Here is a 21,463-nt window from a genome sequence, read left to right as displayed (position 1 = left end):
GAGGCTGTGACATAGCGAGAAGCTGGCATTGGGAATGCAGCTGGGATTTCAGCACAGCACCTGCTGAAGAATGCAGTCTGGCTAAGTGTCATGTTCTCAGGAGTTATTGACCATCAGGCCCCTGCGACCACTGAGGGGGTGAGACAGAGCCATGTTCTTCAGCAGGAAAAACCACTGGAGACAGTCTGATTGAACATACTGTTTATTGTAATGCAAGCACAAACTTGTATAGACTAAGAAAGGAGGAAGGCAGAAGGTAGTCTCCTGACAGTCCTCCCACACAACAATGGCACTGTGATTGGCTAGAAGTCATGCCTATTTCTCTGGACTCTCCAATCTCATAACAGGTCACATACAGCATGCATGGCTGGCAGACATATGCCACAGGTCAAGTTCACCGTGTGTGGCTGTAGGTCAGCTGAATGTTACGCACACCACGTGTGGCTCTTAGGCAACATGGGAACACAGCTACTTCTCAGATATGCTTGTCAGGGAAATCCCAGCATAGCTCATCCAAGGACAGAGAAGAGAGACTGGGGTGCAATCTACCGCTCTCACCTGTATAGCCAATGAACAGACTAGGATGAGGTCTTTGTTAGTCAAAACAATAGTTGGGGATTCCTCCAGGGACACGTTGCGCTGTGTGCCTATGACCTCCCAATAGGTCAAGCAATCAGAGATCTAGTGGAAATCTCCCACACCATGTCAAGTGCTACACCAAATGGCCATCTCAGTTCTATACTTCAGATAGCAGAGATTAGGAAAAATTACTTTATGATTAATTGGGAATACATTAATTAGAAAGTGGTGATCCCCATTTCAGAACATGGCATTGAGGTCAGCAGCCAGCCTCAGAGCCTCCTCATAACACAGCAGGGCCTCCATCAGCTCTCCTCTCAATTTGTGAATGAGCCCAAGGAGGCTTTTGGCTTCCACAACTCGTACCTCTTGCCTATCCCATCTTTCTGCCACTTTCTGTAAAGCCTTGAGGAGTTTTTCCCTGGCATAGGACATCTTTTCTATTCTTAAGCCTGTTAAATACTGAGTGATTGCTTTGTCTTCAGATTTCCTATGATACTGTTGAAATTGGCCATAGTGGTAATGAATGTCTTGCAGGATGTGATCCTCGATGTTTCTGATGCTTAGTGCTATCTGAAAAAGTTCCTCAGCCTCTTCGTACTGGCCTATTTCTGCATACATTTTAGCGAGGTCAACATAAGCCATTTCAAATGTGGGCTTTAGTGTTGTAGCCGTTTTAAATTTGTCTATAGCTAATTGAATCAATCTGTCCACATCTCTTCTGCTCTGGTCTTGAGGCTGCCAGTTGGTAGACTTCTTTATTTGGATCATTTGATCCCTATAACAAAGTCCCATCTGGTGATGAAGAGAGGCAGAGTTGGGTGTTGCGTTCAAGGCCTCTTCTAAATACCTCAGAGCTTCATTTGGACGACGCTGTCTGCGGTAAAACTTGGCTGCATACCGGAACACGTAGGTCTGTGAGGACCCATGGGTCAGAGCTTTTTTAAGGTGCTCTTCTCCTTCTGCTGCCTCTCCCACATCCTGCAGCTTCAGAGCAAGGAGAGCTTTCAGGTACCCATCTTGTGGGTTGAGGCTGATGGCCTTTCTGAGGGGAGGAAGGGAGAAGGCCTCACTGATATTGTTTAGTTCTTTGGCTGCGTGATCCAGGCGGTAGGCGGCAATTGCATAGCCTTTGTTGAATTCAGGGTTTTCAGGGTCCACTTCCAGAGCCCTTTGAAAGCAGGCCTTGGCCCATTCATAATTTTTTCTTCCACACTTCAGCAAGGCCCATCCTTCCACACAGTCCATCTCAGGACACTCCACTCTATAGCGGGAAGAATCTTCAAACCTGTTGCAAATCTCCTGCACCTTGTCCAGGTACTTCTGTGTGTCTTCCCATCTGCGCATGTGGTAATAGACCCAGGCATAGTTGCCCCAGGTCACCAGGCATCTCACATCTGATTGGTCAATGTGCTCTCTCTTGAGTGACTCTCTAGCGTTGTTCAAACTATCCAGGGCATCGTCATTCCTGCCCTGTAGATGTTGCATGTAGCCCAGTAGGTTGTGTAGTCCCTCACTGTATTCGGGTTGCAATTGAACCTCTTCTGAGATGCTGCTTTCTAACTCACGTATTTCAGCATCATCAATGAACAGCTGCCATGTGAAGTGACATCTCAGCTGCTCCAGGGCATCTTTGATCAGATGATCATCAGCATTCCTACTGCAAGAACAAGAGTGCAATGTGTGTGTTTGGGGAGGAAGATAGCCCAAAGGAAACTGGTTGATAAAGCACCATACAAAATTTTAGTTCTTATCCTGGGAAAGGGCATAATTGTACAGAATTATTGTTTTGAGTGTAGGTGTTTTTCAGATATGCTTGTGCTGTGAATAGATCTTGCTCTTCTCTGTTTGCTGGCTGCCGTATACAACAAAGCTGATTGCATTCAGTTTGAGAGTTATAAAGCATATTTATGCAAAGCATTAATAGAATCTAATATTCTAAATGAGTTTCCTATCATGTGGTGGACAGAATTAGGGTACACTCCAGCCACACATGCTAAACCTTAGGAAACATAATAATATCTTAGTCTGAATATAAGAATTCTGAAAAGAGATGCTTTACTAAAATATGTTTTTTCCATTCTTAGAAATAAGCATAATAGGAAATAAGTAAAATAGGAAAAAATGAGAGACAATGCAGAGATTTATTCTTTCCTTCACTCTGTTTTCTCGTGAAGATTATAACTTACACACCTATCCTCCAATGTCAGCATAGGAAATTGACATTAGTAGAGCAATGTGTCTTTGTGATTCCATGTTTTTTCCCATACAAATTAACTGATTGAGTTCCTACTTCAATTGATACACAAACTACCTCATCACCACATCTCCTTTTTACCGTTTTATAGTTAACCCATATGATTTCCTCCCCTTCCACTCCCATTGTCATCTAGTGCTTAGAAATTACTGATATATTCTTCATCTGTGTCATTTTATCATTTCATGATTTTCATGTGAATGGAAAATTCATCCAAAAGCATTGGTCCTATGTCTGAAAAATCCATGTAATATGGATTTTATGGAGACTCACAGACTCACAGAAGGTAAGGAAAACCACCATGATCACATGCACCCATATGGTCAAGTGTTTGACAGAATGTAACATCCTTTCATGATTTGGGGAAAAGGTTTCATCAAGTTATGGTAACTAAATGTGGGGGACTGGTAGATATTGTTTGTTTGGATTGGGCTGGCTGGTAGAAGCTCATGGGCCAAGCATGATGGCTTTCTATGGAGAAACCACATGGAGATAAGCTTAAGTTTTTGTGTTTCTCTGCTTTCTCTGGTTAGTCAAGTGACTGCTCTTCCACCTTCTCTGGAATCTGACTTTGCTGGCAGAGTTCCCAGAACCTACTGCATTCTGACTCAAGCTAGTCCCCATATGGCTCTGACTAGTGGCAGACCTTGACCTTGTCTCTGTGACGCTGGTTTTGGCAGCATTAAGAATGTGGGTTGCAGTGTCATGGCAGCCTGTGTTGAGATTTCAGCAAATTGATGTTGCAGGTTTGGAACTGTTATAGCACATTGTGGAATCAGGAGGCTTTAAACCTCACTAAGTGCCAGGGCTATGCAGCCTGGTGATGATACAAGCAAGTCATTTCTGTGCTGTCAGGGCAGAGATCTGCCTTGGATGTGAGGATCATCTAGATGCCCTGTCTGTGGGCCCTCATCCCATAGGAAAAGTGTCTGGGTTTTATCAGTCTCATAGTGGCAGGCCTATCTCAAAATTTCAAAGTTCTAGGCTGACTTTCCTGCCTGACTCCCGTGTGGTTGAAATCTTGTTCCACTGTGCACTGGCTGAGACATGAGACTACTGGTGATTGCCATCCCTTGGCACCTTGACTAAGGAGGGTTGAAAGTCTCAGTTGTCATATATTGATCTGTGGGGTGGGCCTGAGATGGTCCTGTGAGCCCTGCGTTGTACACTCGCAGGTCTGTTGCTTAGTTCCTTTTCCCTCTGCTGTTAGTTGAGGTGTCTGTCTTCCCGTGGCTGTGCCTGGGATGGAGTTGGGGCTGATGTGGGTGATGCTATCCTCTTTCAGTGTATCCTTTCTTACTCTAGCACCTCAGATTAAAGCTCTGCTCTCCTGTTGGACTTCCTTGACTCTAGTCAAAGCTTAGTTCATGCATAGCTGTTGCAATCACAGTCTCTGGGAAGAAAATGTCAGGAGGATGTCAATCAGTACCCACACTGCTGTTCGCTGAAAGAGTGCTTACCTTACTTTGCTGAATTCTTCTAGAACCGAGGCTGGCATTTGATAAGCATTCAGGAAATGACAGTTAATTTTTGTAACAGTTAGATGCTTTCATCACCAGTGAGTGCTGTAAGTATGGAGCTGAGCTGATCCCAGCTTAGTAATCAGCTGAACACTTCCCAAAACATGTGCTTCTTCCCAGTGTCAGTCACTGGCACACTGGAGGGAATTGTGCAAATGAATCCCACCTACTGTTTTTAAGCTCCTTGATAGCAAGAATGAATGGAGTCCAGCCCAGTTGGAAACAGATAGAAATTCCCACACCCAGCTCCCCAGGGTCAAAGAGATGAAGGTGTTCCCAAGCACAGAACTCCAACTAGCAATCATGCTGAGCAAACTGTCAGTGATCCCAGATGGCCTGAGATGCCCTGGGAAGAAATACCTGGGAATCTAGAAGGCATTCACACTGACCCAGGGTCCTAGGTGGGCACCAAGTGAGGGCAGATACGTGCCATGCAGGGGGACATTCACACGGCACTTCCCACAGTGCATATGCCACAGCCCAAGGGTTCTGGACTTCCTCCTTGGTGGGAAACCAGCAGAAAGAATGTGTACTCACACGAGCTGCCCAGCCCTCCACAGACAGGACACAGGACACTTAGTGGAACAGAATCCCTGAGCCTGGGATAATTTGCTCCTCTCTTGCAAGACTTCCTTGGCCATTTCCCTCCCCTCTTGGTAGCTCCAGTATGAGCTAAACTTCAGATGCACATGTGTGAAGAAAGTCCTTTGTGTGTGTTATGACGATGTCTCCTGAGGTCCACACACATGCCAACATATTCAGCCTGTAAACAAGTTTTTGGAAAGAGTCTTGAGCAAACCTGACCTTATGGAGACCAACCGGTAAGACAGCATTTGCTAGCATTGCCTTGAATGCCTCTGTGTCCCTTCTGCAGAGAAGCTGAAGCTCCTTACCTCATGGCTGCTGTGAGAAGGTGCAGGGGTTCTGCGGGGATCCCAGGGCTGGATGGCGACCTCAGAGATCTGACCCGTGTGCGCTGTGGATGTCTGTCGGAGCTGAGCAGGCCTATAAATGGAGAGAGAAGCCGAAGGGCAGCAAATATTTTAAGGCGTGGCTGTGCTCTTGCTGTGGTACCTTGGACCTAAATGTCGGAAATGAAACTACAGCAGGTAGTTTTCCTGATTCTGGAAAATGAAACTTATCTTGAAACGGCTTTTCCTGTTTTCTTGTGAAAACTCGAGAGTGTGAGTCAGCTGTACTGATGTACCATTGCTTCTGTCCCGTCCTTGCAGAGGATGGGAGCTGGCAGATGTAGGTTTGGGCAGAGGTCATGAAGTCTGGGGCCTGGCAGAGTTGAGAAAGGGTTCCCTGTCTGTGTTTCCTTTGGCTTACTGGATTTAAGATGTTTATGTCTTACCAAACAAGATGGCATGAATGTCTACATGGAAGTCTCCACACACATTTGTAAGCGCTTTGAGAGGTCATGTAATAGTGATTATACTAGGACTTTGCATATCTTGCAATGAGTGATTTCTCTTGTTGTTAGTTGTCGGAACAGAGTAAATGTGTATAGTTGCAGTTTAGTCAAAACATGTTAGGCCTGGCAGTTTAGTGATGGCATAGTAGGCTAAGCTTCTGCCTGTGGGGGATGGTATTCCATCTGGGTGTCCATTTGTGTCATGGCTACATTACATCTGATCCAGCTCCCTTCTTGTGGCCTGGGAAGGCAGTGAAGGATGGTCCAAGTCCTTGGGACCTTGCACCCATGTGGAACACCCGGAAGAAGCTCCTGGCTCCTGGCTTCAATTCTGCTCAGCTCCAACCATTTTGGTCATTTTGGGAGTGAATTAGCAGATGGAAGTTCTTCCTGTCTCTCTTATCTTCTTCCTCTAATTCTACCATTCAAATAGAAATAAAAACAAAATAATTCTTCAACATGTTAGGCCTTAATGACAGTTTCCTTTTTGTTCTCAGTGAAGAGCGCACTTTGTTGCTGTGTAAGTAGACCAGACTCCTCGGAAATGACTCTCATGGCTGTGCCCGATGACACAGCTGTGCCCTGGCACCTGGCTTGGCTCACCCCAGCCTGTGCCATGTAGTCTTCTGTGTTGGTGAGAGGTTGGGGAGAAGAAGCCTATGAGAGATTGTGAGCATAGGTGGGGGCCTGGCTCTTTTCAAAATGAAACATGTTTTTTTGTTTCAAAATTTTAATTGGATTTTACTAGATGTGTAGTTGGTAGGTGCAATTCCAAATTATATTATTTATTTATTCATTTCTGTCTGTGTCCCTCTAACTCCCACAGACTCACTTTCCTTGATTTGTTAGTTTTTGACTTACTTAACTCCTTTCTTTCTTTCTCTTTCCTTTTCCTTCTTTCTCTCTTTTCTTTTCTCTTCTCTTCTTTTCTCTCTCTCCTTCCTTTTTTCCCTTTCTTTTCTCTCTCTCCTTCCTTCTTTCTTTCCTTTCTTCCTTCCTTCCTTCCTTTTCTTTACTTCCTAACTTTTATTTTAAAAATATTTTATGATACAGTTCCATCATCTCCAGGATTTCCCGTCCTCTCTACTGCCACTGATTTCCCCTATGTTATTACAATAGCACATTCCTTCATCATCAGTCCTAAGTCCATCCTTCTGTTATTTAAGTGTACCCTGACCTTGTAGGTACACACAATCGCAGAGAGTCCAACATCCTATTATCAAGATATGCTTCATCGTTTCATTAGGAGACCTTCTTTGATCTGGAAATAGAGATGTGTACCGCATTGTATCTTCACATCTGGATATGATAGTTATTATTGCACAGTCTCTATACAGCCCCTGAAATGAAAAGCCTTACCACAAAATCAACTACAGGAAGAAAAATAAATAATTTACAGTAACATGAAGTTAAATAACATGCTACTGAATGACCAGCCTGTCGCTGGAGCAATGAAAGAAATAAAAAAACCTTCTTTTATAAAATGATGCTACTGTATGACCTATGTGTCACTGAAGAAATTAATAAGAAAAAAAAACCTTTTGGAAGAAAGAAAATGAAAGCAAAAATATGAAAATCCATGTGATGTAGCAAGTACAATATTGAAAGTGACATTTATAACATCAGGTGCTTATAAACAATTACAATATCTGAAATAAATGATCTAATCATGCATCTGCAGGACATATTAAAAAAAGTAAAAAGAAAAGGAAACAGGAAATGATAAAAAAATACACAGGGAGAATAAAATGAGTTAAAACTAAAAAACTACAAATTGCAACCTGAAGAATTCATTTTTTAAAAAAAATTATTTATTTCTTATTGGAAAGTCAAGTTACACAGAGAAGGAAAGAGAGAAGCATCTTCCATCTACTGGTTTTTTCCCTAAGTGGCCAAAACATGCCAGAGCTGAGCCTAACTGAAACCAGGAACCAGGAGCTGCTTCCGGGTTTCCCATGCAGATTCAGGGTCCCAATGCTGTGGGCTGTCTACAGCTTTCCCAGGCTACAAGCAGGGAGCTGGAAAGGTTGTGGAGCCACATGGATACAAACTGGCACCCTTATGGAATCTCGTACCATACACCCCAAGGACTGTTGCCATTTGGCCTCCATGCTGGGCCCAAGGAAGAGCCATTTTTAAGAAGATGAGCAAAACAAACTTTTAGCCAGACTAGCAAAGAAAAGCAAGAGAAAAATCAAGTAAAATTATAGATGAAAAACAAAATATCCTAGGAAACTCTCAAGGTGATCTTTTCTTTCTGAATGGATTTATTGATTGCTCTTTGCTGTCAGCTTTCGTTGCTTTTAGTGTTTTTTGCTTCAACGTTTATATTACTGATAAAAAAAATGGCTTCTCCAGCTTATCTTTCTTTTCCATTTATCTGGAATATCTTTTCTTTCTTTCACTTTCAGCTTCCATGTATCTTCGTTGGTGAGATGTTCTCTTGCAGGCAACGGATAGATGGGTTTTGTGTTTATATCCCACCCGCTACCCTATGACACTTGATTGATGAGTTTAAACCATTTACATTCAGGGTTAGTATCAAGAGGTAGTAATTTTTTCCTGTCCTTTTAGCAATGGATTGTTTCTTATTTGATTTAGTCTTCTTTTGTTGCTTTATTGGGATGGTCTTCAGGTTTGCCCTTGGTTTTGGTAGGTGCTCTACCTTTCCTCTGTTGATAGAACATCTTAATCATTTGTGGGGCAGGTCTGGAAGAGGTAAATTTGTGGAGCTTTTGTTTACTCTGGATAGTTTTCTTTCCTTTTCAAAGACAAAAGAAAGACTTGCTGGGAAAGTTATTCTGGGCTGACATTTTTTTTTTTTTTCTTTTAGAATCTGGAATATGTCACTCCATTCTCTTCTGGCCTGTAGAGTTTCCTCTAAGAGGTCAGAAGTAAATCTGATTAGGGTCATTCTATGTGTTAACTGATTTGTTCATGCGCATATTTATGTATCTTTTCCCTGTGTTTAATGTAGAGCACCTTATTATCATGTGTTGTGGCCAAGATCTATTTCGCCAGCCCTATTGGAAGTTCTGGCCTCTTCCTGTACTTTGTTTTCCAATTCTTTCTCCAAATTAGGGAAGTTTTCCTTTGTTATTTCATTGAGTACCATTTTCTTTAAGGATAGGGCACACCCACTGATTGGAGTGGAGTTTTTTTTTTTTTTTGTATTTTAGAAAGTCAGATATACAGAGAGGAGGAGATACAGAGAGGAAGATCTTCCATCCGCTGGTTCACTCCCCAAGTGGCCACAATGGCTGGAGCTGAGCCAATCTGAAGCCAGGAGCTAGGAGCTTCTTCTGGGTCTCCCATGTGGGTGCAGGGTCCCAAGGCTTTGGGCCGTCCTCGACTGCTTTCCCAGGCCACAGGCAGGGAGCTGAATGAAAAGTAGGGCCACAGGAGTAGAACCAGTGTCCACATGGTATCCTGGCACGTTCAAGGCGAGGACTTCAACAGCTATACTACTGTGCTGGGCCCTCATCTAATAAATTTTAAATCCCAGCTTCCTTTTCTATGCCTTCTGGAACTCCTATAACTGTTATGTTCGTCCTTTTCAGTTGCACTTCCAGCTTTTTGAATTTCCACCCATCATTGAACTAAATGTATTTCAATTCTGAGATTCTTTCTTCTGCCTCCCTCATTCTATTACTGAGACTTCTCACGGAATTATTAATTTGCTCCATTGTGTTTTTCCTTTCTAATATTTTGCCTTAGTTTGGTTTCAGTGTTTTTATTTCCTGTGCGACATATTCCTATAGCAAGTGTTTTTTTCCCAATTCCTTATCTCCCATTTCCTTGATGTCTTCCTCAGTTAACTCTGAAGTTGGCAATAGTCTTTGCTCATTTGTGCAAGAAGCATCAGTACTATTCATTGCTCTCTGTCTCTTCTTTTGGTCTTGGTCATTATACTTCTGGTTAGGAGAGTCTTCTCCTTGGGGCAGGTTTCTAAGCTGTGTCACCCACAGGTCTGCAGTTTGATTTTCCGTATTGCAGTTGCTACATGGTTCTTGATTTGCAGTCACTTGTCCCACTCTCTCCAGCTAGTACCAGTTCTGGTTTCTTATGTTAGACTTGCACCATGGTCTGCGTAACCCCAGGACCTGGCTCACCACGCTGCACCTGCTATGATACCATCCTGAGTCTGTACCTTTCTCCCATTTCTGGTTCAGGCAGTTCCCAAGATTAGAGAGACACCAGATGTCCTATACTGCTAGGTTTTTGATGGTGCTGATCTTGCTGGAACCTGTTGGCAGTTAGGTCTAGGGACCACACAAGCCTATTTTTATCCATATGCTGCCATAGTCGGTATTATTTTCCCTGTGGGACCAATGCAATGCACTGAGCTCAGTGAGTTCACTCCCAGCTGAGCGCATGCTCAGCTCACTTGTCCCTGCATTCTTTCAGTCCTGGTTTCTTATACTAGGCTTCCACTGTGGTCTCTATAGCCATAGCTCCTGACTCACCACTTTCCATACTCTGTGATCCTGTGCTGTGGCCACACCATTCCTGCACTGCCTTTCTTCCAGTCCCAGTTTGAGCACTGCCCAAACTGGGAAACTAGGGAGACATCAGCTGACCCCCAAATCACTGGATGCTGGCTTTACTGGAGCCCACATTCCCTCTGACGGATTTGCCTGGTCCCTCTCTGGTTCTTGCATGTGCTGTTTGGGTGCTGCTGCCACATTTGGTATGACTCAGCTCAACTTGGCATTCCATAATGTGCACAGGTTTGGGAAGTGACCGATCCTAGCCCAACACACACTCTATTCTGGTGTTCATATTTGCCAGCGGGTGATGTGTTCTGGTTCAGTCTGGTCTGCCCCCCCACCGCCATGCCAAATGTATGTTCTTGGGTATGTTTCTCTGGCCTGGTCTGGGTTGCTCCCTATCATGGTTCTTGTGCTCACCTGTAGGGACTGTGTCCTGACAGAGGAGTTTCCAAAGTTCCTCCATCAGAACCTCTCCCTATGCCAGATCTTGTGCATACTGGTGGATCAATGGGCCAGCCCTCCTTGTTGGCTGTCAATCAATTCCAGTTCTTACTGTTGGATGTTTCAGCCCAGCCAAGGCTTGTCCATACCCAGACACTGCTCACACATGGCTCAGTAGGGGCAGAGACCTAGCCTAGTCTGTCCTACATCTACCCAGGTTCTCCAGAGCACCAGATGGTGCTGGCGTCCAGCCCAACTCTGTGTGCCCAGCCCCAGTTCACACTTGTGCCAAGGGAGATTGCAGCCATATCCATACCAGAATGCAGCCCCCACTCTGTCCCCCTCACTCTCCATGGAACCCCAACCCAGTTGAGCCTATTCCCAGCCCTAGATTACATACTTGCCAGTAGTTGCTGTGACCCAGTTGGCTTAGTCCCTCACCTCTCTCAGCCTTTGCCTTTGATGCTGTGGCCTTAGTATCCCATGCTTATGCAGACCAGTTGGTGTAAGAGCCTAGTTCAGCATGACCTGTGCCCCATCCTGAATTCTGTTCTTCCTTGTGAGTTGAGGTTTGCTAAGCCTTGCCAGGTCCGTTCCCTTCCAGGTGCAGTCTGGCCCACCCCACATCCTATTTTAGCATGTACTTTTGGGTGCTGCTTCCTTGACCTGCCAAGACTGTTGTTGGTTCCTTTACACGTATGTGATGGTAAGTTCCATGGTCACACCTAGCTCAGCCCATCACCACCCCAACTTTCTGAGCTAACCTGAGGGACTTGTATTTCCAGAGTGTGGCCCATACATCCCCCACAGAATCTACCCCCTGGACCAGGATTTCTCATTTGCTGGTTAGTGTCTTGACCTACCAAATATGACCTGTTCAGTGTTCCAGCACTGAGTCAGGTACTGGTACCTAGCCCTGCCAGACTGGTCCCCATGCATAGCTTTCATGTGGTCTGGGCTGTCTCTGGCCTCCCCATCTCACTAGATTACAGACTTCATGACGTTTAGGGGAAATGTCTGCCTTCTTACCCTAAGGTTTTTGCCATCTATCACTATAAACCACTTGTTGACAAATTCAATGCTTTAGACATCTTGGTGTACATAAGCCAGGAATTTTATTTGTCAGCTATTGGCCTTTTGCTTCTACTAAATAACACAAATTGTTTCTGATTCACACACACGTATTCTATTTCAATATTTTCTATTTTCATTGGAATGAGAGGCGGCCGATCTTCCCTGGTTTACTTCTGCTATTTTACTGCCAAAATATCATATGGTTGTGAGATCCATCATTGGGAATAGGACACAAAACCCAGGTCTCCCAGGTGGCTGACATGAATCCAACTCCTGCTGTCATCATTGCTGCCTCCCAGGGTCACTGTGATCTGAAACTAGAATCAGAAGATGTACCTGGAACTCAAACCTGTGCCCTTCAAGGATGCAAACCTGAGTGTCTTAACTGGCATTTGAAACACTGGACCAACTCTGACCTGCATTTCATTCTGTTTTGGAATGCAATCATTTGATCAGTTTAAGTAGTTTTTTTATTAATTGCATTGCATTATGTGACAGTGTTATAGGCACTGGGATTTCTCCCACCCCTCCCCAAACCCTCTCCCCATGGTGGATTTCTCCACCTTGTTGCATTACCACAGTTCAAATTCAGTTGAGGTTCTTTCATTGGAAGTATTTACCAAGCATAAAGTCCAGCATCTTATTATCCTAGTGAGTTCAACGATTTCTTGGTGAGACCATCTCTGGTCTGAAGGTAAAGCCAGCAAAGTATCATCCCAATCAATTAAAAGCCCCAACATAACATCAACAACAATTTATAACATTATGGCATTAATTGACATGGTATTGATTAACCAATATGTTATTGGGAAAATGCAGGTTCTTAAAAAAATGTTCTGTACCTAAACAAATGACATATATCTTGGTAGAGTTATAAGCTAGTTCAGACCATCTGAAAAACAACCAAGTTCAGCCAAATCATGCTTCAACACTATAAACTGCTAAAGATTGAAATGAAAATAGACACGAGACAGCTGAATAGTAATCTATAGCCATTTTGAGGTGTATAGAACCCGGTTGAGTATAAACCAAAATTGAAATGTCTATGAAGAAGTCACAGGATTTTTTACAAACTAAATTGCACCTTGATGTGAATGGCATGTTTCTAAACCAGCAAGCAGGAGATAATGGCTACATCTTAACCTAAAATCAAATGCAATAGGAAAGTAGCTGATAATTGATCATCTAGAGGCTACACCCTACAACCTTCTCCCTCTCAGGATTTAGTCTCAATGCCTGCTCATAGCACTCTAGGGCTTCACTGAGGTCTCCTTTCAGCTTGTGGACCAACCCAAGGAGACTCAAGCCTTCTGGATCTGATTCATTGCTCTCTAATTTCTTCAAGGCCAATTGTTTCACAACATCGATACTTTTATCCTTGATAAAGGATTCCTGTTCTATTTTTATTGCTTTTAAATAATGGCTAATTGCTTCTGCTTCAGATTTCTTTTGAAATTGTAGAAACTGAGCATAGTAGAAATGTATATATTGCAAAGAGTATTGTTGCCCTGGTATTATGCCTAGCACTTTTTGGAAAGTGTCTTCAGCTTTTTCATGATCTCCTGCATGTATATATGTGCGTGCCAGGTCAACATAAGCAATCTCAAATGAGGGCTTTAGTTTCACAGCATACTCAAAATGAAATATGGCTAATTGAACCAGTCTGTCCATATCTCTTCTGCTCTGAACTTGAAACTGCCAGTTGGTAGACTTCTTTATTTGGATCATTTGACCCCTGTAGCAGAGTCCCATCTGGTGATGAAGAAAGGCAGAGTTGGGTGTTGCCTTCAAGGCCTTTTTTAAATACCTCAGAGCTTCATCTAGATGACCCTGTCTGCGGTAAAACTTGGCTGCGTACCGGAACACGTAGGTCTGTGAGGACCCATGGGTCAGAGCTTCTTCAAGGTGCATTTGTCCTTCTGCTTCCTCTCCCACATCCTGCAGCTTCAGAGCAAGGAGAGCTTTCAGGTACCCATCTTGTGGGTTGAGGCTGATGGCCTTTCTGAGGGGAGGAAGGGAGAAGGCCTCACTGATATTGCTTAGTCTTCTGGGTGCGTGATCCAGGCGGTAGGTGACAATTGCATAGCCAGTGTTGAATTCAGGGTTTTCAGGGTCCACTTCCAGAGCCTTTTGAAAGCAGGCCTTGGCCCGTTCATAGTGCTTTCCTCCACACTTCAGCAAGGCCCATCCTTCCACACAGTCCATCTCAGGACACTCCACTCTATAGCGGGAAGAATCTTCAAACCTGTTGCAAATCTCCTGCACCTTGTCCAGGTACTTCTGTGTGTCTTCCCATCTGCCCATGTGGTAATAGACCCAGGCATAGTTGCCCCAGGTCACCAGGCATCTCACATCTGGTTCATCAGCTTGGTCTCTCTGGCACAAATTTTCACCTTCTTCCAGGCACTCCAGGGCATCTTCATTCTTGCCTTGTAGGTGTTTCACATAGGCCAATAGATTGTGAATTCCCACATTGTAGCTGGTCTCTAGAAATTGAATCTCTTCTGAGATCCTCTCTTCTAAGTCAGACACCTCGGAGTCTTCAATTAACAGCTGCCACGTGAAGTGACATCTCAGTTGCCCCAGCTTTTTCCGGATCTGATGTTCATCTGCACACTTACTATGAAGACAAGAGCAGAAGTTATTTATTAGATGAAGAAATACAGAGGTGAAAAATAGAGATAAGCCAATGATAATGTCTTGAAAGTCTCCCACTTAGGTTTCTTTTGGAGTGATTGAGGAATTTTGTTTTTTTGTATGATGCTTTTCAGGGTTCATATTTGTCACAAAGGGAGGGGGCTCAGACCATGTGTACATCAATTTATAATGGAGTGGTTTAGGATGAAGGTGAAAGTGGGTTAAATCAGTGTTCCAGTTTCTTCTGTTTCCTGGGCAGGAGGGTGGGGAGATTGCAGGGCTGTGTGCAGGGAGGTGCTCCACTTCTTGCTGTCAGTGTGTGTCAGCTCATGGGGACTGAGGCTGTCATTTGATGTTGCCTTAGGGAGCCTGATAAGGGGGAAGTGTTCTGAGGACTTGTGTTGTCTTGCTTGTTTTGAGTTTTTTACTTTCTTGCACCATAGGTGAGATATTCTAAGGCCTCTTAGCTGTCCATATGTACTTTGTGTGTCCACAGACACAGGTACAAACCGCTGTCCTGGGGTGTTGTTCAATCTGTCCTTTTTCACAGTTTTTGCAGAGGTACTCAAGATCCTCTGTTGGTTTAGATGAACTGGCTGTCTTGTCATTTGTGTGCCTCTGGGTATGTTTTCTATTTCATATGTAGTCCCTGTATGTTTTAAATTCTATTTTCCATAGGCTCAGGGATTTCCTCTTCCATCCTCCTCACCAACCTTCCCCCTCACTGTATTCTGCTATATTATTGCAAGAGTGTAGTGTTTCAACAACAGTTACATGTCCATCATTCTGCTATTGAAGTGCATCATGATATTGTAGAGTACTTGTCTTTTTTGTGTAATTATTTCTTCTCTCATAATTTGGTTTAATGGTTATGGCAGCACTTACTTTGCAAGGACTTGTGAAAACCTTTCCCATTGGATGGAAATTAATGTATTACAACTTAATGGAGAGTACAGTCAACTTGATTGATGATTCAACTTTGATCTTTGAATTTGCTGAACAGAAAGAGACCAGGGTCTTGGGGGATTGACTCTTCTTCATGATTCACATCTGCTTTTTTGAGGTTTCTGGCTTAAGCGCCAGTAGAGTCATCAGCAGTGTTTCTGGACATTTCCCAGTAGTTTTTGTTTGTTTGTTAATTTTGTAATCTAATTTGGTAGTTTGATTAAAGGTCAATGCACTCACCATGACTGAAGCCTGGTGAGGATTTTTGTTCTCTTGGTTAGAATTGTGGGTTTGGGATTCTCTGACAAATAGGACAGTGGATAATCTGGATGAGCTCCCAAGAAGACTTTTGGTCTAGCTGGCTTTTGCAGAGACTGACCCAGTCTTTGGAGGACATTGGCCATAACTCTTGGATAATTACTTGGGCCAGATTTTCAATTGTCCATTTCCTGTTGTAGCTCATCACATACCCCTATTTAGGAACTTAGGATTCCTAAAATGCCCTTTCCTTATGTAATTATGAAGCAGTAGATACTTGTCTTTTTAAGATATGTCCTTTGCAAGTTGTTATGTTGTCTGTATTTCCTGCTCCCAGTGCCTTCTGTCAAACTGCTTATCTTTGCCCCAGGACCCTTTTTGTAAAAGAGGGTAATAGTAAAACTTCCCATACCTGGTTTGGGAAGTTTAATAAGCCTGTATAACTAAAGATTTATTACCAGCTGTATGGTAGAGGCATATTTGGCTATTGATGTAATTAGGACAGAGACCAGTTGGTAACGTAGAATCCTATGAAGCATTATAGATTTTAACATTTTAGTCTCTATGTAATGGAACAAATTCAGAGGAACTCAGAGATACTATTTACTAGTTTTTCACTATTCATTTGAAATAACTGTAGATTCACAGAAAAGGCCAAAGGTAGGGCAGAGAGCCAGTGTCTCCCTTACTCAGCTTCTCCCAGTGATTTATACAAGTATCATGGAGTATCTACATAAGAAGTTGTCATTAGTACAACAGTGTGTGTGTGTATGTGTGTGTGTGTGTGCTGATCTGCGACTCTTGATCATGTAATTACAAATCTTGGGACCACCACCTCAATTAATATGCAAGACTGTCCCATCCCTGCAACAATTCCTTTATGATAAACTTCTATGTGTAACTTCTTCAGTGTATAGCTTCTTGACCTATAGTACCATACATCCATGGCCTTTTGGAACTATTGCTTTCAGTTTTATGTCTTTAATATTGAATTCAAGAATGTGTTACAAATGGAAAAGGCCTTTTAAGTATGTAAAGAGCAATCAGGTTAATATACCCAATTTTAAAAATGAAGGTGAGAGATCATGACACTGAATGCAGCAAAAGGATTTGGATCAATAGCATACTTTTATGATAAAAGCACTCAAGACAAGTCATAGGAAGAAACTACTCCAATACAATAAAGACCACATGCAAGAGATGCACAGTTAGCATCCTAAGTGCTAGAACATGAAATATCCTGCTAGAATGCAGGCAAGGATGTCAATGTCCACCTCTTCTATTCTCTGTTATTTGTGAATACAGAAATTATTGATAATTCCACACAAACTGTTAGAGCTAATAACCAAGTTGAGCAAAGATACAGGATACAAACTCAGCAGGCAGAAAAATCATTGTGGCTCTATACACTAAGTATGAACATTTAGAAGAAAATTAAGAAAACACAAATCTGATATAATACCATTAGAATGAATAAAATGCTTAGGAACAAACGTAACCATAGCGACAAAGATGTGTGTGCTTAAACAACAAAGCCTTGCTGAAAGAATGTAAAGGTGACACAAATAAATGGAAAGCCACCCTCTGGCATGGATTAGAAGACCTCATATTGTAGAGATGTCAGCACTACCCAAACCAATGTACAGATTTAATACATTCTCTGTCAAAACCATAACAATGTTTCAGAATTAGGAATTTCATCCTAATTGATTCCTGGGTTCTCAAAGCATCTCAAATAGCTGTAGAGTGTTGGGCCAAACTACATATGGACAACTCCTACTTCATATTTCAACATGCACACTTACAGACACACACACACACACGCACGCACACACACACACACAAGCTACAGGAACCTAAACATTTCCCATGTTGGTATACAGACAGAAGCAGTGGAAGAGAGAGCCCTGGGATGATGTCTTGAGCAAGGGTTGTATCAGCTCAGGCTGTAATAACAGCAGACCACAGACTAGCTGGCTTAACAGATGTGTTTTCCTAAAGTTCTGGAGGCTAGAACTCCAAGATCAAGGTGCAAGACAATGTTGTGCCTGGGGAGGACTCTTCTGCTTTGAGGATGGCTGCCTTCTTGTGATTGAGTAGCTGTGACCTTGACATTTTCATCACACCGTAACACCAAAGTGGGGCCTGTCTGTCTTGGCACATAAGGAGAAAACACACTGGTGTGTCTTCTTTTTTAGAGATCGCAGCCTTATCAGATTAAGGCCCTGTACTTACGACTCCATCTTGACTTTGCTTTAAACACCATCACTAAATACCCAACAGGAGTTAAAGATTGAATATATAGATTTGTATGTGTGGCACTGTATATGCAGTTCCTACTTACAGTAATATAGTTTTTGAGAAATGTGATAAGGCTACTTGGGGAAATGTTTATCAACAACTGGTATGTAACCAGACACGAGAAGAAAGCTTGTTATTTATTCCATATAGAGATAGTGGTTTAAAATAGCTTAACAATCTAAATGTAAGACCTAAACTAGAAGTTGTAAGGTTAAAGCAACAGAAAGCACCAGACAAGACTGCATATGAGTAAGAGAATGGTTTATTGGAGGGTGACACAGCTGGGCTCTATCAAAGAGGAGGGCAATGCCAGGCACGACCAAGGACCTTGTTTTTATAGGAATTAACAGAGGAGAGTGTAAGCTCTCAGGCTGGAACAGCCAGCATCTAGGAGTATGTGAAGTGGCTGATAAGGTAGGGCTGGGTGTAGAGCTGTAGTTAGCCTGTTGTGGGGCTGCCTTCTGGCTGTTTTTCAGAATGCAGAAGATGATTTTGCTTCATGGAGCAGCTCTTTAAAGTGAAAACATGGTGCTGGACATTCACTAAACTGCCAGCTGACCTTACACAAACTAGCAATCTGAGTTTTTATGATCATTGTTCAGCTGAGGTCATACAGGAACTCCCGTACAAAGCCCTTTTGGCAAACAGGATGCTACTGCTTCCATGCAGGTGTCTCCTGCCAAGGCTGGTGGCAAGCAGGTTCTAGGCGATTTGGGCAGCTTGAGTTGCCTGGGGAAAATTGTTTGCTAATCTAAAATGTATTCAGTCTCATACAGGAGCCCAGCTAGGCAGAAAAAGCACAAGCCTGCAGAGAAATGCCTGAGCTTCTGCTGTCACATCCCCACAGTATTTTCCCCAAGATAACTGAGAGGTCACGTGACTGGCTGACACAGCACTATGGATCTTGCATGTGGAGCCAGCAGAATATGATGTCTAATAAACAGACTGCCCAGCCCTCCACACATCAGACAAAGTACATTTTGTAGAAAAGAATCTCTGAGATTGAGGTCAATTTCTTCCTCCCTGCAAAGCAACTCTTCCCAGTTTCCCTCCCCCCTTTGGTGTTACAGTATGAGGAAAAGATCAAGGTCACAGCTACTTGAAAGGTCTGCTAGAAAGAATCCTGCCAGTGTATTTAGGTGAATGTATCTCTCTACGATCATGACACACAAACACTCCAACATCAGGTCCCTAAACATATGCAGGTCCAGAAAGATACACTATCTTCATATCCATACAGATATTAGATCCATAAACATACACAAGTAGTCATTCACATACTTGACTTTACTGATACCGTCCAATCCTGTTGCAATAGTACTGCCAACATTTTCTCAAAATCTACAGATCCCCTGAGGAGAAGCTGAGAGCTCCTTACCTCATGGTGGCTGTGAAGGGAGCAGAGCTGCTGCAGGTGTCCTGGTGCTGGACCTGGTCCTTGTTGATATGGCCAGCCAGCTTGTGGATTTCCAGAGAAACTGAATACCCCAGACAGGACAGTAGAGGGTGGCGATTGGCAGCAAATGTTGTAATGTGTGTGTGTCCTTGTTACTGGTAATGAGAAACTGAAAGTGACCAATGAAACTGAAACTACCAGCTTCCTTGCTCTTGGGAAAAGAAACCTAAGCAAAGTGCTTAGTTGTCTGTCTTGATAACTGCCTCAGAAATGATGGTTGTGGCTTTGTTTGATAACCATAGCTGTGCCAAGTCCTCTGGCGACCTGCTAACCTGGATTGGCCCTGTCCTACCTGCACATGTAGCCTTATGTGTTCATAATCAATTGTCAGGAATACTATGAGAGATTGGTCTCCTGGGCAGAGATTTGTCTGTTTTCTTTACATATCTTTTCTTTATTCTTCTCTTTCTTCTCTTTTTTTTTTCTTTCATTCACTTTATCTCTACTCAGCCTTCTTACTGCACAGAGCAAGTGATCCAGAAAACCCAGAAGTTAGAAAGACCATGTCACATACTGGGTTGGTAAGTGGTCTCAGTGGAAGGTGGGAAAGAATCAAAATCAGGAAGCTCAAGTCAGAGAGTTCGCTCGGGAAAGCAGCACAGAACAGGTTGCTTCAGAGTAGCCCCGTGCGATATTTCGGTTCCTCTTTTATGGGCCTTAATAAATTGATGCTATTATTTGAGTTGTGCAGTCCTCCTTAATTTACTATGTAAATTCAGAGCAAAATCCTCAGCCAACCTCCCAACTACCCCAGCACCGAAAAAGCATTGGGAACAGTCACCTGATATCATCCCAGGGTCCCCTATGTGGAGCATATTCTGAGGTTCTATTCAAGTGGTTTCAATAGTTCTGGTATGCTGTTGATCTTACTGATCCAAGACCAAGGAAATACTTTCAAAGCCCACTGGCTCACACAGTTCACCACAGAGTGTTCATTTGCCCAGAAATGTGCTATCAAGCTGCCCTGGGGTAGTAGACCAATTTGTTCTGCCCTTCCTACTCTGCTATGGTACCAGATGTCCTCTGTACATCCTAGGGGACTACGTAATCCTTCATGTACATCTGTGTATGCTGTCCACTGCACCCTCTTCAGCAGCTGAGGAGGCCCCTTTCAGACACATACACTCCACAGTCAGATCCCAGGTCCTGCCACTCTCCCCATGGTTGGAGTTCTGAGTTCAGCAGTTTAACTGGGGGAGGGATCCTCAAGGAAATCACATCTGAAGTGATCGCAGACCTGACTCATATGTGCCTGCCAATACTGGGTGTGGCTCATTCTGTCACCCTCATCACCCTATACATACTGAGAGTCACAATTTCTAGATCAGATCTATTCTCATCCCTGTTTCTTTTTTTTTTTTTCAGTTTAACTTTTTTTTAAAACTTTTTTTTATATATATTTTGACAATCTTTAGATAGTTAATTAGGGTGGAAAGGGTCAAAGGCTACAGGAAAATGGCTAAGACTATTATTTTTTCCAAATTGTTTGCTTCATGTTTAAAGGGGGGTATTAAGGAAAAAAGGCCCACCCAATTTCCCACCCTCCCCAGGTCCTACATGTAGGGTATGCTGTGAGGTTCTTGCTCGAGTGGTTTTGCTATTTCAACAGTTATGAATCACTGCCAATTCTGCCACTCCATGCACGATGAGGTCCTTGAGGATTCCACTGATTGACATAATCCATCATAGAGTCTCTGTTTGCCCCGAATTTCGCTGCTAAGATATAGCTGGGATGATTGGTTGACTTGTTCTGTCTTCTCCCTTTTTTCGGTTAGGGTTCTGAGTCCAGCATTTTGATTGGGGAGATCTCCAAAGAAACTTTGTCTGAAGTGTTCTCGGACCTGATTCTCACCCCTGTTTCTTATGAAAACTAGTCTATGTTGCAGCCCATCAGAACCTGCCCACCACATCTGAGCCCCCTGTGTATATAATTGGGAGCTGTAGCTAGTTGGGTGTCCCCCAATAACTCCCAGCCTGGTGGGCCCCCAGTCCTGATTCCTGTGCCTACCAGCATGCCTAGTCCAGTCTGTCCCCACATCCCATTCAGCTCTTGTATATATCATTGTGCACTGATACTTGAATCAA

At 43.2% G+C, this 21,463-nt stretch overlaps 2 protein-coding genes across 2 annotated transcripts in view; both read right to left on the bottom strand.

The window, feature by feature from the left end:
• LOC121168283 (interferon-induced protein with tetratricopeptide repeats 1-like) overlaps nucleotides 1-19,320 on the bottom strand; it is a 32,883-nt gene extending 13,563 nt beyond the window's left edge. Inside the window, exon 1 of the mRNA XM_040998221.1 lies at nucleotides 19,301-19,320. Within this exon, the coding sequence (XP_040854155.1) occupies nucleotides 19,301-19,305 (5 nt within the window). The 5' untranslated portion in view covers nucleotides 19,306-19,320. The remainder of the gene's footprint in view (nucleotides 1-19,300) is intronic.
• Nucleotides 815-17,864, bottom strand: LOC121168281 (interferon-induced protein with tetratricopeptide repeats 1B-like). The gene is made up of 3 exons (XM_040998218.1): nucleotides 17,857-17,864; nucleotides 13,589-14,401; nucleotides 815-2,239 (listed from the first exon to the last, which is right to left on the bottom strand). The coding sequence occupies exons 1-3, from the start codon at nucleotides 17,862-17,864 to the stop codon at nucleotides 820-822; spliced, it is 2,241 nt and encodes a 746-aa protein (XP_040854152.1). The 3' UTR covers nucleotides 815-819.
• Nucleotides 19,321-21,463: the final 2,143 nt, after the last annotated feature.

This window comes from Ochotona curzoniae, unplaced genomic scaffold (assembly GCF_017591425.1).
Source record: "Ochotona curzoniae isolate NIBS_2020 unplaced genomic scaffold, NIBS_Ocur_1.0 patch88, whole genome shotgun sequence".
NCBI lineage: Eukaryota > Metazoa > Chordata > Mammalia > Lagomorpha > Ochotonidae > Ochotona > Ochotona curzoniae.
Note: the sequence above shows the minus strand (reverse complement) of the source record. Positions and strands in the feature narration are given on the sequence as shown.

Excerpts from the sequence above, each read along its gene's own strand:
- LOC121168281 (XM_040998218.1), bottom strand. Across the intron at positions 2,240-13,588 it reads CATCTAGATGAAGCTCTGAG|TAGGAATGCTGATGATCATC; the intron begins GTATTTAAAAAA and ends TTGTTCTTGCAG.